Source organism: Larimichthys crocea, chromosome XIII, assembly GCF_000972845.2.
Source record: "Larimichthys crocea isolate SSNF chromosome XIII, L_crocea_2.0, whole genome shotgun sequence".
In the NCBI taxonomy this organism is placed as follows: Eukaryota; Metazoa; Chordata; class Actinopteri; family Sciaenidae; genus Larimichthys; species Larimichthys crocea.
The window spans coordinates 47,171,507-47,188,298 of NC_040023.1; the positions used below are offsets into that span (position 1 = coordinate 47,171,507).

Here is a 16,792-nt window from a genome sequence, read left to right on the forward strand (position 1 = left end):
GTTTTCTGGCAGAGGATGTGGGTCTAGAGAGCAGTCTGGTGTTTCAGTTTCAATCTTCCCCTCAGCCCAGATCAAATACACCAGCCGGCAACTAAAGATGATGTCACTATCCCACAGCTGTCCCTACCACTCAGTGCTGCACTATAGTGTGTGTGTGTGTGTGTGTGTGTGTGTGTGTGTGTGTGTGTGTGTGTGTGTGTGCGTGTGAAAAGCTCTGCTGAGGTCAAATTGGACTCTCTCTCACTCTCTCTCTCTCTCTCTCTGTCTCTCTCTCTTTAATTCTGTCTTCTTTCACTCTGGGGATCCTACGAGCCGTGCTGAAAGCTATGGTCCAGATCAAGTACCCTCTGTGTGTATGAGACACACGCACACACGTATCTGTATACTCCAATTCTAGCTGCCGGGAATGGCACGAGGAGAGAGTGGGAAAGGGAGGGGAAATGAAGGGAAAGTGGGGATGCTTTTACCATCACAAACCATCAGAGGATAACAGTATTTTATTCACACACTGAGCGTGCGCACATGTTGGACCTTGAAACTTAATATGGACAGTATTGTACTTGAGTGCTGTTTTGAAGCACAAAGCTTTATTCGTTCAATTTTGTCAAACATAATTCTTTGTTTCAGAGCACTTTCTTGTTTTCCCCGTGAACAGACATGGCTGAATAATATGATATGATCATGGTGATAAATTGCATAATAATAAATAAATCATGTTTATAATTTAAGCATATTTAACTTTTAACTTTTGTACACATACATAATAAAACCATTTGCAATGATTGATTTTTTTGTTTTTCAATTTAAACATTGAAACTTGATCTGAGGATTTATTCCTTATCTGTTTAAACTAATATATAAAGCAAAGTCGTACCTTCCTACTGGGCTGCATTCAGCAGTTCGAGCTCTATAATGAAGATAATCAAATTAAAATACTTCAATTAAATCATTAGTTTTAATGTAAAAGCTACAATATTTTAACAATCAATCAGATTCATAAGAAATAAGCTGATTTTTTCTCGGAGAATGATGTGAAAGCATGTAAACAAGAAACAGGCTTTGCTTTTAGTATTTGTATGAGCTAAAGGCTTTGATAAAATATGTTAGAAGAACGCTTTAATCAACCCGATGAGAGCTTTTTTAATGCAGACGCTTCCTTTTTTATTGAAGCCAGATACCCAGAATTCGCTCTTAGCCCTATGGGCCGGTTTTGTGATTTTAATGTTTGAAAAACATACGGCACCCATTATTAAAGATAGCACTAAATGCATCTTTAATGAAACTATTTTAATTCCTAAAGCTTGTGTATTTTCACATAAATGGGTGATTCAAACTGTCGGCATAGTTATTGCATTACTTCAAAGTTAAATCTAAAACTTTTAGAGGTATTTGCAAATAGACAGACTTCCTCACTTTTCTCTCTGTTCTTTCTTATTTCTATATGCATAGATATGCACAGTGATGAACGGCACTGGAACTGATCGTGTTAATCATCACCACTTTGCAGTCTTGTCAGTTGACTTTTCAAAGATTTTTAGAAACTTTACAGATTTACCCTTAAAGCTCTGTTAACACAAATAGTTTCTGTGTTGGACAATAGGAATGTTCCATCTAATAAAGATGATGTGCCACAGTTACTTGGATTCTGCTGTTAGTCACTTAGTCAATGTCAGCAACATCACAGAGCTTTTTTTCATTCTTTTTTTTTAATAAATAAAAATATTTATTTATTTAAAAAAAAGAAAAAAAAGCTAGCTGGTCATTTAAAATGTTGTCATTGTCCCAACTGTATTTTATTTGTTTTATTTTAGATTTTAACCTTAGAATAAAATACACAGCTTTTATTTTTTCTTCCCTTCTTACACTCAATCATTTTTATTATTTATGTATAAGAAATTGTAACATCATTTCAGAAAGTAAATCTGTCAAATTTTATACAAGACAGCACGATGAACGAGATGATGAATACACTAACATAGCAGCATAACATCACACTTAATATAACATAACTACTGTGTACTGTTAATTTATGGAGGTTAACGCATCAGAGGTTGAAAGCTTCCTGGAAGTGAAACATGATCGTTCATACTGTAACTGAATGCAGCTAAGTGCTCTTCAATACTTGTATTCAAGCCATTTTCTGATTGGAGGACTTTTAAAAGGCTGTTATATTATATCTGCATTGATTTAATTAAGGTTTTTGTGTGGTTTTCCCACCACTACGACAGTTACATTCAACATTACGCTAGTCTTATTTAATAGTTGTACTAACCCGAGGAAACCAAGGATGAGTTTAAACTCATTTGTTCTTTCGATGTTTCATAATTTTCAAATGCTGTAACATATTTTTACAGATTTTCTTATGTTTGTGTCATAAAAATACAGTTTTCTTATAATAAAATCCCATATATTATCTGTTGTGGTGTATGAGGTTTTCTCATGTTTATTTTCAGCCCTTTTCTTTGACCTGTCAAGTCTGACCTCTGCACCTCAATGTTTCTGCACAGCACAAAGGCACATTGAGCAAATTATCAAAAAAATGGCACTGATTAAGGGAAGAAATATTCCTTTGAAATCAAATTCTGGTATTTTTTCCCTCTCATGTTTTAGCTGAGCCTCCAGCCCTTTTACCACTCAACATAAAGCAGTAAATTAATCAAGGCAGTGCTTGTTTCCTGTCTTTGACTTAGTACAAGAGAGTCTCATGTATTCAATTAGTGATAATGTTGAACAGTCACATCTCCATCATTATGGTTAGAGCATTTTGGAATCCTATTTTTACCCAAGTCTGACTTCTTCCACGTGGCAAATGACTTGGATAAGATTACAAATATGCATCTTTGAGTAAAACAAATTTGATTTATGTGCGTTAAAAAATGCAGCGTTCCCCTCCACCTCTCCCCCCTCTCTCCCTGCTTTGCTTTAGGCGCTGTGCAGGGTTCAGCTGCGTGGTGGGGAGAGGTTGGAGGTCACCGTGTAGCTCTCCGTGTGGGTGTCTAAAGTGACTTTTGACCTTCTTGGGAACAGCAGCAAAACTGGCTGTCCAACTGGGAGCAGAGAGAGGACCCAGAGGTCAGGAGAAATACTGAGAGAAAGAGCGTATTCTCAGCCTCTTTCTCAGCTTTTTTTTTTTGTCTCTTTCTCACTTTATTGCCACTGCGTAAAAAGTATTTATTCTAGGGCCTTAATTTTGTAATGAGAGTGAAGAAAAAGATGCTTATGTTCTTATTGACAACAGTGTCTTTTGGATTTATGCAACCAGGTTTTAAGGTTACCAGGGCCCAAGGATCATGAAACTCACTCAACAGATAAACGGCCGTGTAAACATTCAAATCAAGTAGGAGAAAAGAAAACAACAAATTGACAGGGACTTGTGTTTTTTCCCAACCTAAACAGCAGTAATTTTTAAATTTATCTACCACTTAATTCTCTGCCGTCACCTTGTTCCATGGTAATCTCGTATTATCTGACAACTTCCATCATATTTTCTTCCATATTTGACTAATTTCTGTATTGTCTTTAACCATAACACATCTCCTCTTCTCTATTTCTTTCATCGCAGTATTTTTGCTTCTTTCTGTGCTTTATTGCTGCAGCTCAATCGCTCATCTTCTCCATCATCCATGACTTATTTATCTCTTTACACTTGAACGGACCTTTAGCATTTATGTTTGGGAAAAGGAATATATCTTATAGTAAAAACATGAGACCAAACATATGCTATGGCAGATTTTTCAACTGAGCCTACACTTCTTTCACACATACACACACCCCTCTCCCAGGGCCTCTTTCCCCCCCCTCATCCTTCCCATCCTCCCCCCTCCCCTCTCTCATCAAGGGTCATTTGCTCAGTTTCCTGTCTGCCTCTCCTAGCTTTTCCTCTCCATCTCTGATTGGTGAATTCCTACAAGTCTCTGATTGGTCAGTGCTTTCAGCACCACCCTTTCTTACCCGTCATGAAAGCACCTCCCTCTTTTTGAGGACACCCCTCCTTTCTCAAAGGACGGCCTCTTCATCTGACTCCCCGCCTCTTCTTAGGTGCTCCTCCTCCTCTACAAGCAGAGAAGAAGGGTGTTACAATGACCCCTGGTGGATAATGCTGTACACCATGTTGTTTTAAAACCCCTGTCATTCTACATTAAATATAACATAAGAATTATCTCCTTAAAAAAAGGCCCAAGACTTAACTCAGCACTGATTGCTTAACAAAAAAAAAACATAGTTAGGACACAGAAATAGACAAAAAGGCTCTTAAAAACAAACCTGTAAAATTTGAAATTGATAAACCAAACTTAGAGTGCCATCTAGTGGAATTATATGTGAACCATTAACAGAATCAGAGCAGAAACACACATTAAACTTTTAGTACATTATGGGCTTATAGGTTTAATGATGAATAAAACTTTTAACGTGAGTAACAACCTGAGAGAATTTAGATTGCCACAAATGAGTAAAGGTGATTTCTGCTTCCTCAGGACTCACAAGACCTTTGAAAGCTCCCTTTAAAGTTTGGACATGATGGAAAGTTTTACATGAGAAAAAGGTCAATTCCAAACTGGCTCTTCATCTGGTACAGAGGTATTGATGTTTCATACCTCACAAAGAGCTGGTTTGGGCTAAAAAAAAAAAACATACTTATGAACAGGGTGTCCTGGGGAGATGGAAACCACTCACTGCTTCATATGAAATCTCATGAAATAAATAAAATGATCTCAAGAAATATTTGCATATCACTCTTGTCTGTATGCAGAGCTTTACCAAAATGCAGACAAACAGCTAATAAGAGTCTCCAGGTGCCATTGAGGGGGCACAAAATCAGCAAATTACAATTATAAATTGCTGATGTCAGATAAAAACTTCAAAAGGTTAGCTTTTTAGGAACTAAGGAAAATGTCCTTGTTTTAGTTGGAATATTATGCAAAACACTTGTCACATTTGTGAACAGGGATTTAAAATAGTCTAAAGTCTAAGGAGGAGCATGAAATCCTTTGAAAATGAAAATACCTAAAATTGGGAATTTTAGGATTGTTTTTATTGTCAGTAAATCAATGAAAATACCAAACCCATCGATAAATTGTTCCTATTAACAACTAGTCTGTGTAGCTAAAACCTGATATAGCAGATACCTCTGAGCTCTACTGTCGTCCATAAAGCTAATAAAAATACTTGAGTGAGACACATCATAACACTTAACATACATAATTCTTCATTACAGAGAAGGTAGGAATTGAAGTTTGTTCAAAGACAATCCTGTGGTGCAGTAAATATTCAATATACCAAGTAAACAGCTATAAACAGTCCCAAACAAATGCACAATTTACTCCTGTCTGAGAAACTACAGTGCCCAGTAACCAATCCGCTTCGGAGATCCAATAACAGTTGCAAAGTTTTCAAAAACAGACTGCCTCACTGTTGGTTTTGGTCTTTTCTTGGGACTTGTTGACACTACGAAATATATAGAGAATATTGCTGTCCTAATATCATGTCCTATCCTGTTTTTGTACAGTTTTACTACCTGTCATAGGAAGGAAACTAACCAAGGAAATTTATCGTCTCTTCCTGAGATACTTTCAGTGGGGGGTTGTCAAAATCTGCTTACGGTCCCAAAAATGCTGAGGCCTCAGCATGTGTAACAGGTTAAATACTTTAACATAAAAGTCTCTCTGAGGATAGAAAGGTCCAGTACATAGTACTTTCTGCTTGTCTCCACATCCATCTCCTGAACCTGCTATAGGCGAAAACTTTTTATTTGCACACTTTTTTATTGGATGCGGGTTAGGGTCATGAGAGATATGCATCCATCATCATCCACCACAATCACAACACATAATTACACGTACTGTAGTGTGAGTCTATGTGTCTGTCTGCCCGGCGTCAATGTGTCTTGCAATAGATCATAATGCAGTGATTCCACAGAAATGGATTTGATCATTGATAAAACTATAACCTGTCACAACGGTTTGATGTATGTGTCTCCTCGCTGAGTGTACGGGCATGTAAAGTGTTGTGATGATGACCTGGCTGATGTCTAAGTGAGGGGGAAGATAAAAATCCCCATAAATCAGCTCAACAGGGGGATAACAGAACATTCTTACAAATCATCCTGGGAATCCAAGGGTGTCCCAGTCCTGGGGAGGATTTCTGGGAACGCTGCCAGATCCCAGACATAGAGAGAGAATGGGATAAGGTGAGGATCAACAGTGCCATTGTGTCGTGTTTCATTCTACTTCCTGTTTCTGACCCTTTTGGTCTGTCTTCTTTGGGGCTACCTATATTTATCTTGGCCTCTCTGTCAGTCTACCTCTGAGAAGTTTTCCTAGAGTTCACAAAAGAATTTAATTATAAGACAGACAGATGAGCATTTCAGGAAGTCTCTCTTCTAGTCTCATATCATATAATTGATGGGAAACATGAATGCAAAATGAGTCAAAAACATGTTATATATGGGAGGTTCAAGGTGTATTAAATCAACTCAGCAGGGCTGTATTTCTATCAAGGAAGTAGCGTCTGTTTTCAAGCAAGTGGACAGCATGTAGACACAGAGAAAAGGGGAGGGAGAGAAGGCCCAAAAGCAAGAAAATGGAAAGATGAAAAGGCCGCCGAGGTGGCGAGGGATGCACATTAAAAACATTAAGAAGAGAGAATTACAGTGGCCTAGAACAAGGTCTTTGAGGGAGTGCTCGGAGAGCTTGGTGAAAGAACAAAGGGAGAGCTTGAGGTATAGGGAAGCCTTCTGCGGATAAGACTCTGGATAAGTGTTGGAGACAGGATCGTAAATCCCAAACCCCATAGTCTGCAAGCTGGGTCCAGGGTCAGGGAGGGAGAGCACAAAGAGAAGGCTGAGGAGAGGTGGGAGGTAAATGATAATAGACTGAAACTGTAGCCATAAAAAACATCTTAAGGTTGATACTGAATCACTAAAACCAGATGTGATTCTGATTATTTTTCACTGAGACGCTTTAAACCACTGTATTAAATGCACCCTGTGTTCAGAGGTGGGACTAGACATGGCAACATGGCAAATGACAACAATGTCGGGGTCATGACGCATGGATCAAATTAAAGTTCCCCGTGGGCTGTCATTATTAACCTGTGTCTCACACCAGACATTCCTCACATTCTGTATGCTCAAGACACAAATGCAGTTCCAGTGAGTCATTTGTGCATCTAAATACACAATTGACACGTTCAGAAACAGGAATGGGGAGTGACGTCATCCCCACTCCTGTGTTGCAAATATTTGTCAAAGCTGAATTGTCGTACGGTTGCTAGATACAGTAGTTTCAATACATGAAGAGCAGTCACGCCAAACAGAGAGGGAGAAAATAGCTTCTGTCATTAATTTTGTTTGTGCGTTTGAGGGTTGCTCCAAAATAAGACCAACATACATAACTGCAAGATTGGATATGAGCCAATTTGAGTACTTTTAGTACTAGTAAGTACTATTAGCTTAATATTAATTGGATCATTGATCGTTGCTTGACAACACTGGATTTTGCAAATCCCCAAACAAAATGTAGTTCAAGTTTCTTCAAATGACCAAATAAAACAAGACCATGCCCAGCCGGTGGCAAGGGAAATGAAAGATGTGGTGTATTTAAAACAATAATTGCTGTATTAGATACCTGGAATTTACAGTATCAACATGAGATAAATGTACATTCAATTGGTCTCATCTTTAATTCTGGTAAGTTACTCAATTTAAAGAGATACTCCATCAATTCTACAGAAAATATCAATTTACGTTTTTTTTACTTACTTAAAAGGCTTGTATATTGTCTTTGGTGGTTCTGGAGGAGCCTTGCCAAATCTGTGAAAACAACCCTGATCATCAGGGATGATGTGATCAGGGTTATTTTAGGTTGGATTTGGACTTCAAAGCCTGTGGAGGAGTTGATGTATGTATGTTACGGGAAATGTATGGCAGAGACTCATCTTTTTTAATCTGCTTTTTTAACTAATCTGCCTTTGTGGAAGCATGATCCTAAATCACTGGAGTTCCCAGTCATACTGTAGATGTTTTAAAGGGTCACAGCTGTTTTAGAAAATTACTGAGCCATTTTAACAATAAAAGTAAATATTTATGACTCATTTTTAGAGATTTATGCCTTTAGTAGTAATGAGTGAACTTAGGGCTGAGAGCCACACACAGGCTGTGGTCAGCAAGTACAAAACAAAAATATTCAATACATCACCAGCCTCCTCCTTTAAGTAAAATTATGTCTTACAGGTCAGTCTTGAAAAACACTGGATCCTACACTTCACTTCATGATGTTACAGGCCAGAGTAATATACAAGGCCTTCATCTCGAAAGCTGCTGTTCTCCTCTTTCAATTGTAACTACTGTAAATTATATGTGCAGCTCTTCATTAACTGCAGGTGTCCATGAGCAGTGCTTTCAATTAAGGGGAAGTACCAATGTGCAATATATTTCAAATAAAACTGTCAAAAATAAAATACTACAGAAGTTACAGGAATATTAAATTATTGATTGATACAGGGTAACGTGTCAGTACAAACAAAGCTTTCAATTCAGCATCAAAGTTTTGAAATTGAGATATTTTCACTTTGACAGAGAACAGAGGAAAAGACTGATGAAGAGAAGATGAATGAAAGGCTGCAAAACATCATCTTAGCTTTCACTGCTTTCAATGCAGCTTGTTTTTGTCCATCATTCAAAGAAACAACTTCTCTTCTTGCTAGATAAGAATTTGTTCTCAATTGACATCGTCAGTTGCCAGTTAAGCTTACGATAAAGAGGAAACAGAACCTCTATAGAATCGGACTGAATATGGACGGTGCTGCCTTTCGATATTTCCACGAAACACCTGCTTTATGTTTGGTTTTCCTGTGATCTGCTCATTCTTGTTTTGACAAAATAAATGCCAACTGTTTCATTCAGCAGCCCAATTAGGACATACATGTCTTTTCAGATATATTCTTCTGAGCTGGATGAATAAGGCAGGAATTTGCTCATCTTAAATGAGGCTCAGGCTCAAGTGTGTGCGTCGGTTTGTGCATGTGTGTGTGTGGGCTTCTTTATCACCCTTGACAGGTGACGTATGATTTTAGGGGTCTTTAATAGCAGCAGGGACGTCAGTGTTATTAATATCAGTTTCCTGGTGCTTTCCTGGAGTGAAGGTGTCTCCTGCTTTTAACATGTTGACAATGCTTGTTCTATCAACACTTCTGATGCTCGGGGGTCTTGGAGGGGCAGCAGCGTCTGACTTGCAGGTCTATGGGAAAGCAAGCTACAGTGATAGAACTTTCCTGAGCAGCAACGATGGAAGACATGTGGCAAAGAAACAGCCACACCAACAGGTGAGAGCTATTTAATAAGCCAGAGATGCTTATTCCACTCAGAAACTGGATTCATCTTATTATGTTTTCCTTTACAGCTGAAAATAGTCATTTAATCTAAGTGTTTTTCAACCAAAATGTGAAATAGTTTTAAAAGTGACGATTTATGTTTTTGTTATGACTGATAGTAGATGGAATATTTTGGATGGCTGGGCTGCTGGTAGGACAAAAACAAGCAATATGAAGACACCACCTCGAACTGTAGGATGTTCTAATGGGCATTTTTTCACTATTTTTTCTACTTTTATAGCAAACAATTAATTGATCATTACAATGCTCATTTACTGTGTTCTGTACTACAACTGTCAAGGTAGATCTAGTTAAAGTCATCTGTTATATTGCTACACAATGTTTTACATTATACAAGTGTATAAGAGGTCCTCAATCTGTGTTACATGTATTTATTGTTACACTGTCTATCTAGTGATATTGTATTCATCCAGTGCATCACTGGTTTTTATGTCATCTATGAAAAATTGATAAAATGACCTTTTTAGTATAGTGTATTTTGATGGTGTTTGGGAGTTGACTTCTTTAAATTGCTTATTATGTCTGAAATATTATATTTCATAATCATTTGCTGTAACATATGACAAACAAAAGGCAACAAATCTTCACATTTGAGGAGATGAAACCAGTTAAGTGTTTTATTATGAATCTCATCATCATGAAAATATTCTTTAACTCAATTGATTTCGACTTCAATGTGTTTTTGCTTCCAGACAAAAAGTGGGATCCGCAGGAGTTTGGATCTCGAGAGCTTCAATGTGCACGTGACCCCCACCACTAGCAAAATCAGCCTCCCGACCATCATCAAGCTCTACCCGCCCACTGTCAAGCCTCTCCACCTTCACGCCAATATGCCCATGCGATTCGGAAGGGAGAGCAATCCTGATGACGACAGATCCCCAAGCTCAATCCCCAACATGCCACAAAGGTTTGGAAGGTCATGGGAGGTGATTCAAATGTGTACTGAGTGCCTTGGTGACCGAGAAACACTAAAGCTGCCTCAGAAACTTGGGAGAAACAGTCTGTACTGGAGCCTTCTTAGGACACTGGCCAATGCACAGTTACTGAACACTGGCTTGCACTGGTAGGAAACTCTTTCCAATAATAACTGACATGAATATAGCTTGCAGTTCAAATAGAGATTCACTTAATCTGTTTAATCCATTTATTGTGCCTCATTTTCCATCAGCCCATAGTCTATAAGCACACATTCATCTTCTTTGTCACAGGGTGTTTGAGCCTCTCCCATCTTACATTAGGTTATCCTCAACATCCTAACGCTTTATTTCCAGTTCAGTTTAATATCCTTACATGTCTATGAGTTATGACACAAACTATGTATTCTCTTCCCCCAGGGCTGAAGATTTTGGCTTAACAACCAGCTCAGAAGAGGTGCAGATGCAAGAAAAAACCTTTAAAAAATGAAAGAGGATTCGCTAGGCCAACACTGAGGTGTATTATATAGCATGTAAATATCAATATACAGTGTTTTTATTGTAAAGACAAAATGTTCAAGAATAGATTTGTTGAAATATTTAAATGTATGAGTCCTTTTAAATAGTTATATTATCTGCAGAAACGCATCTTAAACAATAATAAAAGTTTCGAGTGATTGGTTTGCGTTTTATTTCTATTGTCTATTTTATCATGACAACTCACTCCTATGGATCTTACTACACACCACCACACACACAACACCACACACACACACCCACACACACACACACCACCACACACCACACCCACACATACACACATTCATACAAAGTAAGATGCTTTTCATTTGGTTTTAAAAGGAAACTATTATTTATATTCAATAAACTGTTTGGATTGCAGTATGGTGATTGACCACTAGAGGGAAACAAACACCAAGTCATGCATGGAGAGTTCTCAGACCAACACAGAGGGTTCAAACCACAGGCTTCAGCAATAAAATCATTTTCACGACTCTTCAAATAACCAAGTGATATTATAAAAAAAAATAATACTTAGATTAAGAAAGTTTTATCCTAAATATTTGTACCTTTAAGTCCCTTATCTCTCAGCCATGTTCCTCTCCATCCACTGTCTAAAGTGAAGTTTAGGTCACAGGGTACTGGACTAGACACACGCCTTTTGATGGATAGGTCAGAGTAGTTTCTAACAGGTGAAAGAAGAGATGAGAAAGAACTAGAATGAATGACACAGCAGATGTGGACAACATAATTGGGTGTAGTGTGAGGTGTGGTTATTATAGTAAATACATTTGACACCACACCCCAGTGTCTGTTAGCCTCTCATTTCACTGTTACAATATATGATAGATGTGATGTACACAAATTAAGAATGAAAATCAACTGAGATCTTGAAGTGTCTGAGCTGTCAGAGATTAGATTACAATCCACATAATGACTGAGCTTAGATTTAAAACAGTCAGCTATCCTCTGTAGTGACATGGACGTAAGAAGTACTCTTCTTCTCTTTTAGCAATACCACTGTGCAATACACAGTGTAGAAATACGTTTCTATAGGTATAATATGCTGCATTCAGTTATTTTTTGTTTGTTTGTTTTTGTAGTAAACCTACAACATAATATTGCTATCACAATATACTTAAAAGCACCAAATAAAAGTACACAAAATGGTTCTTTTCAAATTCTAGCATTTGATTCCAATTATTGCCGCAATTAATGTTACAGCTGGTTAGGTGGGGACTAATTTGAATTACTTAAGCTAACTAGGTTGCTGATGAATTTCCCCCTGAGGTTTGATCAAGTTGTATCTTATCTTAACCTCAATATCAAAGACTTACCAGTCTCTGAACAGACCCTATTTCACAGCAGCCATTGTGACATGAAATACTTGGGTCAACAGACGTTTGCAATGATACTTATTAAGGTTCAGTTCCATTGCTGCAGCAGAGACTTTCCAATGAACCGACATGCACAACAGCAGCACTCTGACCCTGTCTGACCTGAATGTCACCTGCACACCTGTGTTTACTATTTCACGTCAAAATGGCTGCTGTGAAAATGGTCTATTTGATGTACAAAGTAGCAGAAAATGGACATACACAACTAAAGTACAAGTAGCTAAAGGTTGTAGTATAGTACCTCAATGTACTTTCCACCACTGGTAACACATAATAAGGAGAGTGCTGCTTACTTATGTGTAAAGCACCCCAACATGCTGCTATTTTAACGTTAATGCATTTCTTGTAATGCGTCAAATGTTGAAATAAACAGATGCGTCATTAATGACATTGGCTGCACCTGTGCTACCTGTGCTCCGTCTTCAATGACAATAAGCTAACCGAGGAAAAACTTGTTCTGCTTCAACCCACTACTTTCACGCATGAGTACAGAGCATTGTGGTACAATAACGTCCTAAAAAATAAAATAAAAAGCATTTTAACGTGCTATGACGGTGTCAGTAGAAGTATTTCATAGTAGCTACAGCAGTAAACACACCTCACCTATCGTTGAAAACTAAATGGGTGTGACCCACATACTTTTAGCTGTGTCGTCTTCACTGAGCTGCGCAGTAGAGTTTCATTATAGTTTATTCACCCAGTCAGCCACTCCCATCTGAAATTTTTAGCTATTTTGCTTTGAGGTTCAAATCTGGTCGTGTACCTTAAAACGGGAATTTGAAGTTACCACGCAAGAAGAAGAAGAAGTTTGAGCTTGAAAAGAGAGAGGAAGGGTTTTACCTGGAGGTACTTGAACTACACACTCCTATCAGGTAGAGTGAGACTGAAGTTTTTAGTCTGTTTCTGCAGCACTTCCATGTTGACATCGCGACATATGTGTTGAATTAGACCCTTTTCCTGCTTTCTTTTGTGTTATCACGCAGTCTAACGTTTGTTTGTGTCGCTTGTTGTTTTCAATGGTTATGCTGGGATATATTTTATTGGTCACAGCGACCTTTTTCATACAACACTCCGGAAGTTTGAGAGTATTTTTTTTAACTACCCACTGTGTTTGAAATCCTATTTGTCTCACTGGTGTTTTTCCACTCACTTCATGTGTTACTACAGATCAATATCCCACGACTGACTTGTAACACACATTGATCCATGTTTTTCTCCTCCTCCCAGCTGCGGGTCATGGGGGACATCAAAAAAGGGAAGAAGGTGTTTGTCCAGAAATGTTCTCAGTGTCACACGGTGACAGAGGATGGACGCCACAAGGTGGGACCCAATCTGTGGGGTCTGTTTGGGAGGAAGACAGGACAGGCACCTGGCTTCTCTTATACACAGGCCAACATTGATAAAGGTGTGTGCAGTATACCAATCACCTCATTGATCCTTAAATCTAGCATTTTGCAAACATTAGATGTAATTAATGTATTATCTCTTTTATGTTTTAAAGGTCCAGTGTGTACGATTTAGGCAGATCTGTTGGTAGAAATTAAATATTAGTGTGTTTTTATTCATGTATAACATGATTGAACATAAGTGATTGTGACTCTGTTACTTTAGAGCGAGTCTTTCATATCTGCAGAAGGAACGGGTCTTTTACATGGTGTCCTTCATGTTGGACCACCATCTTTCTACAGTAACCCAGAATGGGCAAACCAAACACTCGATCTCGATAGGTCGTTTTTCACTGTTGTATCTTTTACATTTGGAAGGGGATGGTGAGGCAAAGGGGTATTCAGTTGGTTGCAATCTGTAACTTATAGATGCCACTAAATCATACAGACTGGACCTTTAACCATCTGTAAAATTTGGTTATTTTCAGCATAAACAAGCCTAGCACACAACACATCTAATTGTAAGTACAGGAAAGGAGAGAATTGACCCAGGCCTGCTCAGCTATTATTGGAGCACAGAGCACAATGGAGCAGCACAGAGGAAGGGTTAGCTCAAAGCTTGGGAGTGATGACTGACAGATTTGGTTTGATTTGTTTAGAGAACTGTTCATGCAGGTAAATGACTAACTGATCAAGGTGCAACTAAAGCAACAGGCAAATTAAGGCAAAGAAGAGACACAGGAGAGCCTGGATCTATTCTCTTTTTTTATCCCAGACTAATATTGAGGAGATCAATGCAATGTATGATGATTTACAGTAAAGTTAAAGAATCATGTACCAGTATAAAAATGAATAAATCAGCTACATTTTGGGATATGTGGGCATTAAGGCCAATTATAAAACATTACAATGATGAACAAACAATGTTTCTTACAAATACAATGTTTTATCTAACAAGAACTGTTTTGTGATGGAAAACTTGAGCAGGTAAAGGAGTGTACAGGAAAAAGATAGCCTTTTGCTTATGGCAGCATGGAGAAGAAAATGCCTGAGAAACAGTTTTCAATTCCTGTTTTTTTTTTCTTCTTTTTTTTTTGGAAATGGGATCCCAAAAGCTGTAGTCATCAGGGACACTGTAATTCAAGGTTCAGTATCCAGTTGTACATCCTGTACATCCGCCCAGAGTTGCAAAAAAATTCCACATCTTTTCTGATTAATCTGCATGGATTTCAACTACTGTTTTTCCTTCCTTGGTCCATGTATTTTTTTTTACCTGACAGTCAGGTCAGAGCAGCTGCAGGTCTGAACAGGCAGGACACATCTGAGCTCTGCTGTAATACGAGGCAATTAAACCTAAACACAGAAAACAGATGGAGAATGCATGTTTGTCATAGACTCTACAAATAAGATTGTGTTCACGTGACATATTGCAAAACCTTACATGTTTACTGTGTGTGTTTGCTTTTTTAGGTATCATATGGGACGAGGAAACTCTGAATATCTACCTTCAAAACCCTAAGAAGTACATTCCTGGTACCAAGATGATCTTCAGTGGTATCAGAAAGAAAAAGGAAAGAGCGGATATTATAGCCTATCTAAAGGACGCTACCTCCTAATGTACTGAAAACACAGAACACACTCATACAGCTGTGGACAGATGTGAAAGTCGTGTGCTCTTTGTTTTAATTCTGAGTTCATAATTTACAATAGTTTTATTTCAAATTTGCATCACAGCATTTTGTTGCATTACATTGGTGCCACACTGTCTTTGTGTGTAGGAGACTGTTTTTAATTATCATATGAGTCAGCCTTTGTGTGTCTTGAGTATTTTCCAGACATTGCTCAGTCAAAGCTTCTTAAAGAGGCAGCCGACCCTTTGGGATTTTCTTTGAGTTGTTTACCTTCAAGTCTTACTACTGCTTGCACAGAAACTACACACATTTGTGTCACTTTAACTCTTATCGCAGTGGCGCTGATTCCTGAAAAGTTTATTTTTCTATTATATTATGTTAACTACTTATTCGGTCTCTTTTTTTTTTTATGTACAATCGTGTTTCCAAAGAGTTGGCACACTGTGGACTGGACTCTGTAAAACGAAACAAAATGTGATGATGTGCAAAACATTAATGCCCTAAATGAGCACAAAGACAATTTATCAAATGTTGAAACTAAAAAAGTTTTATTGTTTTTGGATATTTATGTGCCCATTTTGAATTGCCAGCAACATAAAAAAAAAGTTGAGATGGTGGCAACAAAAGATTGGAAAAGTTGTTAGAACATCTCACAGTTAATAAGGTTAACTGGCAACTGGTAATGAGATTGGGTATAAAAGAGCAGAGAGGCTAAGTAAAGATAGTAAAAAAATTCTGTACACAGGGAACAAGTCCAAAAGCCAATATTGGATGGCTGTGATCTTCAGGCCCTCAGACGGCACTGCATCAAAGACACCATTCTGTCATGGACATGGCACATTATGAAATGCTGAACTGTTGAGCAGCTGATATCCTACATCAAGCAGGAGTGGGAAAACATTTTACTTTCTAGATCAGTTCCCAGGCTTACAGAGTGTTGTTAAAAGAAGAGGTGATGAACAACATGATCCTGCCCCAACTATTTTTAAAATGTGTTGCTGGCATCAAATTCAAAATGGTAATATAATTATCCACAACATTTGACACGTTGTCTTTGTGCTATTTTCAATTAAATATGGAGTTTCAGTGTTTTGCACATCTCCATTTACATTTTACACAGCACATCATGTTTGGAAACAGGGTTGTACGTTAAGTGGTGCTAGACGGTTTACTTTATTTTCTTTTTTTTATGTTGTTATAAAGGTGCACTTTAAAATGAGTATGTCTTTTCTAAATTCATGGATCATGTTGGCAATAGTATATATGTTAGGAACAGTGTAGTAAAATAGTCATGTCAAAAAAACATACATTTTTAAAAAAAGTAATATTTATAGTTCTTACACTTGGCCTACTAATGCCAGTGCGTTACATCATGTTCTTTTTACTGAGTTTTTATTGAGTTTGTTTTATACTCTGTTGTTATTTCTTTTCTAAACAATACCTTGACCTTGACTTGAGTACATGGATATACCATTAAAATACTTCCATCCACAGTCTGGTTTTATAGCATCCTTTCACTTTGAAATGATATATTCAGTTATTAGATAGATAGATAG

At 37.8% G+C, this 16,792-nt stretch overlaps 2 protein-coding genes and 1 long non-coding RNA gene across 4 annotated transcripts in view; 2 read left to right on the forward strand and 1 right to left on the reverse strand.

Annotated features, from left to right (window-relative positions):
• LOC113747506 (uncharacterized) overlaps window positions 1–12,600 on the reverse strand; it is a 30,053-nt gene extending 17,453 nt beyond the window's left edge. Inside the window, exons 1-3 of one of the 2 annotated variants that reach the window (XR_003463664.1) lie at window positions 12,514–12,600; window positions 11,393–11,508; window positions 3,952–4,052 (exon numbers count right to left, since the gene is read on the reverse strand). This is a non-coding gene — a long non-coding RNA (uncharacterized LOC113747506). Of the gene's footprint in view, window positions 1–3,951; window positions 4,053–11,392; window positions 11,509–12,461 lie in introns of both variants that reach the window. The other variant, XR_003463663.1, reaches the window with a different exon arrangement.
• On the forward strand, window positions 9,129–10,945 carry npvf (neuropeptide VF precursor). The gene is made up of 3 exons (XM_027287513.1): window positions 9,129–9,321; window positions 10,083–10,453; window positions 10,725–10,945. The coding sequence occupies exons 1-3, from the start codon at window positions 9,160–9,162 to the stop codon at window positions 10,792–10,794; spliced, it is 603 nt and encodes a 200-aa protein (XP_027143314.1). The 5' UTR covers window positions 9,129–9,159; the 3' UTR covers window positions 10,795–10,945.
• Window positions 12,601–12,823: 223 nt separating the features above from the next.
• On the forward strand, window positions 12,824–16,729 carry LOC104940584 (cytochrome c-a). The gene is made up of 3 exons (XM_010757221.3): window positions 12,824–13,092; window positions 13,448–13,625; window positions 15,076–16,729. The coding sequence occupies exons 2-3, from the start codon at window positions 13,457–13,459 to the stop codon at window positions 15,219–15,221; spliced, it is 315 nt and encodes a 104-aa protein (XP_010755523.1). The 5' UTR covers window positions 12,824–13,092; window positions 13,448–13,456; the 3' UTR covers window positions 15,222–16,729.
• Window positions 16,730–16,792: the final 63 nt, after the last annotated feature.